Source organism: Oncorhynchus keta, chromosome 33 (genome assembly GCF_023373465.1).
Source record: "Oncorhynchus keta strain PuntledgeMale-10-30-2019 chromosome 33, Oket_V2, whole genome shotgun sequence".
In the NCBI taxonomy this organism is placed as follows: Eukaryota; Metazoa; Chordata; class Actinopteri; order Salmoniformes; family Salmonidae; genus Oncorhynchus; species Oncorhynchus keta.
The window spans coordinates 115,905-125,137 of NC_068453.1; the positions used below are offsets into that span (position 1 = coordinate 115,905).

The 9,233-nt window shown below is 42.9% G+C and overlaps 1 protein-coding gene across 13 annotated transcripts in view; it reads left to right on the forward strand.

Annotated features, from left to right (window-relative positions):
- Positions 1-8,989, forward strand: part of brca2 (BRCA2 DNA repair associated) — a 32,946-nt gene extending 23,957 nt beyond the window's left edge. For 9 of the 13 annotated variants that reach the window (XM_035748283.2, XM_052491629.1, XM_035748292.2 and 6 more), the window contains 9 exons: positions 644-799; positions 1,113-1,260; positions 1,669-1,820; positions 2,339-2,543; positions 2,730-2,899; positions 5,058-5,196; positions 6,301-6,575; positions 6,773-6,889; positions 8,109-8,989. In XM_035748283.2, the coding sequence (XP_035604176.1) occupies positions 644-799; positions 1,113-1,260; positions 1,669-1,820; positions 2,339-2,543; positions 2,730-2,899; positions 5,058-5,196; positions 6,301-6,575; positions 6,773-6,889; positions 8,109-8,489 (1,743 nt within the window). In that variant the 3' untranslated portion in view covers positions 8,490-8,989. Of the gene's footprint in view, positions 1-643; positions 800-1,112; positions 1,261-1,668; positions 1,821-2,338; positions 2,544-2,729; positions 2,900-5,057; positions 5,197-6,300; positions 6,576-6,772; positions 6,890-7,229; positions 7,355-8,108 lie in introns of all 13 variants that reach the window. The other 4 variants (XR_004821859.2, XM_035748290.2, XM_035748286.2 and 1 more) reach the window with 4 other exon arrangements.
- The last annotated feature ends 244 nt before the right edge of the window (positions 8,990-9,233 follow it).

The window sequence follows — 9,233 nt, forward strand, 5'->3', positions numbered from 1 at the left end:
AAATCGGACAACTCAAGGACCGTTATTCTTTTCTGTGAAATAATCTGTCCTGTTTTATACTGTATTTGATGAGGTTGAAGCACTTCTGACACCATGTCATGATCTTAGTCAGATAAGACAGCAGCAGAGCACGAGCAAATGTGTCCGCTTTAAAATGTTAGGGATCAATTTAGTGATATCTGAGCCCTACATGGCCCTAAACCGATACATAATGTCGGGCTCGGTTCGAGTAGGAGAGCTCTGTAAACAAAACATTTTGCCACTGCTGTCGGTGTATGCACACTAGGGACCCCAATGGTATAGCAACAAGTTGGGTTGTACCCACCCTCCCTTAGCCTGTATTTCCATTAACAGTATTGTCCCTTACACACTCCTTTTGGATTAGTTTGGGATTGGGCATAACCTAAGCGAAACATTTTTGTTTTGTTTCAGCAGTGATTTTGAATGCAATTGCTCTTACCAAGCTCCGGGGACAAAAGCAGTTGATAGGCTACAGGGGGAAGCTGTAAGATAATGAATTTAACTGATTGGAAGTGTCTCTTATTGGTTAAGTTCCGATGGTACCTCCGCATTACACTCCATTTTGGACTTATTTCTTCTGTTTTGTGCCTAATGAACACGACCCTGATGTATGTGGTTTCAGATTGGGGCCAACGGCACCAGAGCGGCGCGTTGGTACACTAGGCTAGGGTTCTACAGCAACCCTAGTCCGTTCCTCCTCCCCCTCTCCTCCCTCTACAGCAACGGAGGCCCCGTGGGCTGTGTGGACATTGTGGTGCTGAGGAGCTACCCTACCCAGGTGTGTTTCACTGTACACATTAGCTCTGGTCCATTGTGTTAGTGTGCGTTTACCATTTAGTGGAGGAACATGCACTAACAACCTGAACCAGAGCTAGGCACACATCATCCACTTAATGAATCACCTAAGAAGGCATTGCTAGGGTAAGGAATTTTTCCCAGATCACGTAACCTGAACAAGGAGAAACTCTGGACCCCTAGCTGTGAGTGATGTACTCTGAGAGGGCGTGTTACATATGTATAACTTAGGCCCAGGTAACACTCCTGGCCCTTGGTTAGAGGTTTATTCAGAGAGGTTGTGTGTGTCCCTCCAGTGGATGGAGAAGAAGTCGGATGGAGGGTTTGTGTTCCGCGCAGGCCGTGCAGAGGAGAGGGAGGCACGGCGTCATGGCAACACCAAACACAGAGCCATGGAGATACTGTTCGCCAAGATCCAGACCCAGTTTGAGAAGGAGGAGGATGGTAGGAAATCCTGGTTCCATCTCAAATGGCAACCTATCCCCTATACAGTGCACTACTTTTGATCAGGGTCCATAAGGAATAGGGTGCCCCTATTACTGTCTATTATTACTGACAGGGATTGTTGAGGTTAGATGAGATCTGTCAATCATATTAACAGTTACATTTTCTAGTTTAATTTAGTCCATAGACTTGTTCAGGTTCCTATATCTCAAATATATTTACAATATTATTTTCATGTTCCTGCATGTATTATGTATTGCAAATTCTTATAGAATTTAGTCTGACTGCTACCAATAACATCAACTACTACTACTTCCTACTAATCTTCCAGTCATTTTCAGCAGGGCACACTAGCAAAACATCTGTACATCTGTGTAAGTTCAGGTTCCGCCTCCCCGTTTCACTCAGTTACAAAACCTTTTCCGCCTACTGAACATCACCCAACAGTTTGCAGTAAACCCAGAGGCCGGAGACGGACCCTGCGTGGTCGAGACATTGAGACACTGCTGGACGGGGAGGAGCTGTACGACGCGGTGGAGAATGACCCAGTTTATTTGGAGGTGACCATAATCACCCTGTCCAAATCCATTTGATCAACATTGGTGGGTTTAAATAAAGGATCAGCCTAATGGGACCTGATCAAAAGTGGTGCGCTAAACATACTATACGGTACCATTTGGGGCATAGCCCTTGCTAGGAAGGAGTCTTAGTTATGGTTAAGGATACATGACTGACCATATCAAATCAGTTATGTATAGTCACTTTTATATGATGCTTTATTTCAATCCCACCAATGTTGATCAAACTGATTTGGTTATTAGATGAATGTCTGAAACAAGTGTAAAAAAACAAAACAAATTATGACAGACAACCATGATTCTGGTGTTTGATGTTGACAAAACATTACTCTTTTTGGTCTCTTTGTGTCAATATATCCTCATAACAGTTGAGCAAAACATAATAATTTCATAAATTTATTTATACAGGGAAAAATGTGTACAGTTAAGTTCTTTTAATTCCCAATTTATATTTTTGAGTCCTAAGTAGACCTACTGACTTTCATATTGTTTTGTGCTAGGGCCGTCTGAGTGAGCAGCAACGGGAGGCGTTGAACAGCTATAGGCTTTGTGTTGGTGAGAGGAGGCAAGAGGCACTGCAGGAGCGGTTTCGCCAGGCTCTGGAAAGCACCCGGGAGGGCGAGGGCAGGAGCTGTCACAACCGAGACGTGACCCCCATCTGGAAGCTCAGCGTCGCTGACTCCAGGGCCAAGCCGGGCAGCAATGGTGTGAATGGATCTTTGTATATAGCACAATTCAGACCAAGGAGAAAGTAAAAGGGATACAGATATGGGAAAAGAGAAAGTTATAAGGTCAACACAGGCATTTAACCCTGGACCCCGAAGGGGTAGTAGACCAGTGTCGTCCTTGTTTAATTCTTGGTTCCTCACCTAACCAACACACTCCTTCCAGCAGTGTACCTGTTGAATATCTGGCGCCCCTCCATGGATCTGCAGTCCTTGCTGAAGGAGGGCTGTCGATACAGGGCCTACCAACTATCCACATCGGAGGGCAAGAAACGAGCCGGTAATACCTCCATCCAGCTCACCGCCACCAAGAAAACCCAGTTCCAGAATTTACAGGTAACACTGAACTTAAACGACAGTGTGCGAATACAAATGTAAATTCTAAAATTATTTGCCAATCTCAAATCAACCCTAGGCACTTGTGTATACACTCACCGACCATTTTATAAGGTACACCCATCTAGTATTGGGTCGGGCCTCCAGAACAGCTTGAATTCTTTGTGTCATGGATTCCTGCCAGGAAAACATTCCCCACACCAGTAAACCACCAGCCTGTACCAGGCAGGATGGGTCCATGGACTCGTGCTGCTTACGTGAAATCCTGACTGCTGTTGCTATGATGCAACAGGAACTGGGACTCGTCGGACCAGGCAACGTTTTTCCACACCTCAATTGTCCAGTGTTGGTGATCGTGTGCCCACTGGAGCCGCTTCGTGTTTTTAGCTGATAGGAGTGGAACCCAGTGTGGTACTCTTCTGCAATAGCCCAATATGCCCTTCTGCACACCGCGGTTGTATTGGGGCCCGCCTGTTAACTTGCACGATTCTTGCCATTCTCCTTCGACCTCTCATCAACAAGCTGTTTTTGAACACAGGACTGCCACTGACTGGATGTTGCACCATTATCTGTAAACCCGAGACAGTCGTGCGTGAAAAGCCTAGGAGGACACCCTTATCTAACAATCAATCAAACAGTAACTGAATGCCTTGATGCCTGTCCGCCTGCTTTATATAGGAAGCCACGGCCACGTGACTCACTGCGGTGAACGGGGTGGTGTATGTAATAAACTGGCCGGTAAGTGTAATAAACTGGCCGTTAAGCATAAACAACCTTTGACTTTTTCCACATTTTGTTGTTCCTAGGTGGAATTAAGTCTCTAAGAGTGTTCCACACATGGATTGTGCAACATTTGTCCATTAATCTTAAAAATAAATAAAAAGTCAGGCTCTGTTACATTGGTTGTTGACCAGTAGCTAGGTTTAAATCCAATTCGCTACAGATTTTCATGCATAAATACAATATGGTTATATCAATATTTGTGCATAAAAGCACAAAGATTTAAGTCAAAACACATTGTAGAAGTCTTGCAAATTTTACTCGGCCACTCGCAAACATTCACAGTCTTCTTGGTAAGCAACTCCTGTGTAGATATTGCCTTGAGTCTTAGGTTAATGTTCTGCTGAAAGGTGAATTCAAGCAGGCTGAACCAGGTTTTTCTCTAGGATTTTTTTTTTTATCCTGGAAAAGTCCTTAACAATTACTAGCATACCCATAACATGATGCAGCAACCACTACGAGTGAAAATATGGAGAGTGTTACTTATGTGTTGTATTGGATTTGCCCCAAACATAACACTTTTGTATTCAGGACAAAAAGTGAATTGCAACAAGGCACTAAAGTAATGCAGCAAAAAATGTGGCAAAGGAAACAGAATGCAGATTTTTGATTATTTTTATTCTATACAGTCTTCCTTTTCGCTCTGTCAATTAGGTTAGTATTGTGTAGAAACTATTGTTGATCCATCCTAATTTTCCCCCTCACAGCCATTAAACTCTTAATTGTTTTAAAGTCAGTTGGTCTCATGGTGAAATCCTTGAGCGGTTTCTTCTGGCAACTGCGTTAGGAAGGATGCCTATCTTTGTAGTGACTGGGTGTATTGATGCACCATCCAAAGTGTAATTAAGAACTTCACCATGCTCAAAGGGACATTAATTGCTTTTTTTTTTGTGTGCTTTTTTTTACCAATAGGTACCCTTTGAGGTATTGGAAAACCTCCCTGGTCTTTGTGGTTGAATGTGTTTTGAAATTCACTGTATGTGTGGGGGGTACTAACAGAGTCATTCAAAAATCATGTTAAATCCATGCAACTTATGTGACTTGATAAGCAAATGTTTACTCCTGAAATTATTTAGGCTTGCCATAACAAAGGGGTTGAATACTGACTCAAAGCATTTCAGCTTGAAAAAAAAAAAAAAACATAATTCCACTTTGACTGTGTGTGTGTGTGGGCCAGGGACCAAAAAATCAAAATGTATCTATTTTGAATTCTGTCTAACACAACAAAACGTGGAAAAAGTTGAGGGGTGTGAATACATTCTGAAGACACTCTATTACACTGATTTGATCCTCCTAGGTCCTCACAAGTGCCTAGTGGCAAGGGTTTTAGGGATTGATTTGGAATTGGTTGTCTCGTGTCATTTTCTCCGTCACCCAGGCTTCTGCAGGGTGGTTGTCTGAGATTTTCCAAGCCCGAGAGGCGGTCGGCTTTCGCGTTCTCCTGAACCGGGACTTAAAGCCGCTCTGTGGAGAGGTGGATCTGGTAGGCTACGTCATCTCCATCACAGACAGACAAGGTGGGTTGTTCATCAGGGCACACAACTGAAATGTCCATTTAGGAAGCAACACTGATTGACAATACATTTCACATGCTGTTATGCAAATGGGATAGACAACAGGTGGAAATTGTTTGGGTTGTAGACTCTGTCTCATGCTACCACTAGAGTGAAAGCACCACCAGCATTCAAAAGTGACCAAAACATCAGCCAGGAAGCATAGGAACTGAGAAGTGGTCTGTGGTCACCACCTGCAGAACCATTCCTTTATTGGGGGTGTCTTGCTAATTGCCTATAATTTCCACCTGTTGTCTATTCCATTTGCACAACAGCATGTGAAATGTTTGATTTGTGTGTGATTGACTTGGAGTTACATTGTGTTGTTTAAGTGTTCCCTTTATTTTTTTGAGCAGTGTATATACACACGTGTGTGTATGTATGTATGTATGTATGTATATATATATATATATATATATATTTATTTGTTTATTTGTATGTAGATGTGTATTTATATGTATGTGTGTAACAATTAAGTACCTTGTAATGTGATTGCTTTTCAGCAACAAGCAATTTCTCAAGCAAGATTTTTGCTGGAGTGGTCTGGGTGGGGAGGGGAAAACTGAAAACTAGCTGTTATTGGCAGAGATGTTTGGAACTGTCTTTCTTATTGGTCTATTAACTCATTTAATGCTAGGTGATATGTCAGCAGTCCGGCCAAAACTCCATCCCACCAAGACAGGCTAAAATTTCAGGCGGTCTTTTCAAACCGCTCTTATTCTAAAAAGGCATAGTCATTTATTATTATTATTCCAACCTTGTAGTATGGAAATATGTAAAATGCAGGAAAATCACATTTTTGACTGCACTTGGCATTTAAGTACATTTTTTAGATGTTCGAATATAATTAGTTGTAAAATACATGCCAATACTTTCCACATGTTTTTTTTCCAAATACATTCCAATGTTCAACTACTTGTATTTTCAAAGATATTTTGTCTAAATACTTACTTCAAAATGTGATCACAGGTCTTGGACAAATACATAACCATATATGGCAATGGTATATCAAGAACAAGAGTGAACAGATGGATTTGACCAACTCTGTTGACATGCTGTTGCCTGCAGGTCAATCTCCAGTGGTGTATCTTGTGGATGGCTGGCTGGACTTTGTCAAGGTGCGCTGCTGCAGCAGTCTGGTCCAGCAGGGCTTGGAGGAGGTGGTCAAGCCTCTGGCTCTGGTGGCCCTCAGTAACCTTCAGCTCAGAGCCCATCCCTCCTCCCCCACCCCCATCCGCAGCGCCATCCCTGGCCTATACGCTGGAGATCTAGTCTCGTTTTCCACCAACCCTAAGGAGCCACATCTACAGGAGGCTGCTGCTCAACTCAGGACCCTTGTCCAGGTAGCTAGGGATTGAGGGCATTTGAAGGTTTCGAAACATCACAATCAAACCTGAAGTGTGATAGACAGAAAAGCTATTATACAGGGAAATTGGACACGTTATTCCTGTGAGGTCAAGATTTGTCTTCCTCACTGCTGCTGATTTGAGGATATTTTCAACAAACTGATGTTTGAATCTATTGTGTGTGGTTTGAGCAGGGCCAGGAACACTTCTTCAGGACTGCAGAGGAGAGGTTATCTAACTTAGTCCAGGTGTCTGTCCAGTGTCTTCCTCCGCTGCCATGGAAAGCAGCCAAACCAGATTCAAGGACTACTGTGAGTTTTTGTTGGTTTCCCAATCAGACAACTATTCTGGTCAACCTGGAATGACGGTAAATAATAATGTACATTCCTATGTACATAACACAAGTCTGTATCAATGTTATTCACCACTACACATCAAGTCACATCTACACATTGTACATTCAATTAACAAAGAATGTGTGTCAGGGTTCTTGAATTCAAATGAGTACTTGAATTCAAAAGTACTTGAATTCAAATGAGAGAACAGACAATGATTTTTTTATTTTTTATTAAAAATGTATTGGTCTTGCGAATTAATTTCTGGGCAGACTACAGAGTATAATTTCCTCGTGTTTCGTGCTGTCGTTGCCAGGCGAGCTCGCTGATTCTACCCACACTGCCACTCAGCCAGGAAGGTACAGAACTGACTGATTAGGTGCCGCCAAATGTAACATCGATAGCTAAAATGCTGGGTAGATTCAATCCTGCCTTTTATGGGTATGTCTGGATCTTTCATTTCAGCTCTTGAAACATGGGACCAACACTTTACATGTTGTGTCTTATATTTTTGTTTTGTGAGTATGGGTGAATCGGCCTTGAAGAGTCACATGAAGGGGGGACAAATTGTGACTTTCTCAAAACAACCTCCTGAGATTTTTTGGCAATCGCCTCATTCATATATCAAGCGGGTTCTGGTGACTGTTCACATGCCGTTTTCCTCACACAGCCCACCCACCCTTCTCCCGCCGGTGACACTAAAGCTGCCACTCGGAAGCTAGGCGCTTTTTCGTAGCTATTAAGTAGGGGATTCAAAAAGTAATTCAGCTGTAATGGGACTCCCAATCACGGCTGGTTGTGATACAGCCTGGAATCTAACCATGGTCTGTAGTGACGCCTCTAGCACTGAGATGTAGTGTCTAAGACCGCTGCGCCTCTCGGGAGTAATGTAAATATGAAATGTGTGTTCATCAGTAGGCATCTCCCAAAATCATCAGTACTGACTTAACACTCATGTATATGTAGTGAAACAACATATTATTGAGTAGAACTTGTAAGGTAGTGATGAATAGTTAGAATTTTTTTCCATGAGGTTGTCGATCTACTGGCAGCAACGAGAAACAATTGCATAGTACTAACTATTACAAATTGATGGTCCTTGAAAATAAATATTAGTGCTTGAAAAAGTACTTAAGTCCTTGAATTTGACTTGCCACTGTCTGTACGAACCTGTAGTGTGTGTGTTGTCTTTCAGATGACACCCCAGCAGTCAGTTCGAAGCGTTGGCCCCTTCACCCCTCTGAACAGCGTCGTCCCCCCTCCACCCGCCTGCTTCTCAGGGGGGGACAACAAAGATCCCAAGAGCTTGAAAAGAAAGAGGGGCCTGGACTACCTGTGTCGCATCCCCTCTCCCCCTCCACTCTGCCCCTTGGGCACCATGACATTACCCTCGCCGTGCGTCAACAAGACCTTCAACACCCCTCGCAGGGCTGAGACCCACCAGATCCTAAAGACACCTCTGGCCCCCGCTCCACAGCATGTCCACCTGCCCCTAGAGGATGAGTGGGTGGAGGATGAAGAGCTGGTCATGATTGACACTCAGGCCTTACACGATGGCATAGAGAGAGACACGTGACAGAGAATGTATTGGACTGTTATTTTAAAGGTTTCAGAAAACATCAGCACAAAGCTGGTCAGCTTCTCCGAGCCCACATGTTGAATTTGTGTGTTGGGAATCCACCTGGAAAGATGTAGTGCCTTTTGTAAGCTACGGGAGGGGGGGATTTTAGAGGCTAACCATGACATGATTGGTGCCAGGTGAATGTTAACACTAGCAAATGTTGGAAAATTATCATATGGAGTTGTTTGTAACATCAGGCTGAATCAAGTTAGGATTTGGTCCATCTTGCCTTTTTGGGCCAAGGTATTGATGCCAACAAGGAGCCCAACAAAATGTATCGGACAGAAAAGGGGTTGTCTTGGAGAACTCCTGAAATAGTTTAGTGAAATCGCATTAGAAGAACCGTCACGAACTGTATAATATAAATGAAAAAATACTGTAACATTTACGTCCTTGTGTTTATGACCGTTTGTGCTCACATCTGCATGTTCACAATAAATGTATTGGTAATATGAGTATTTTACTGGTGTGGTCAAACACTTAAACAACAACAGCAGGTGGCGATGTTGCTGCGAAACTGCCTCCATTTTTTCACAAACAGTCGGTCTTTATGATAATTTCCATTAAAATGTTACCTAGCTAATTTAAAATCATGAAAATGTAACATGTAATACTTCGTCACTTTATGGTAAGTAGCTAATATATTAGCACAATTCTGGCAGCTGCCTATAGCTATTTTATCAGTTATCAAAATCTTGC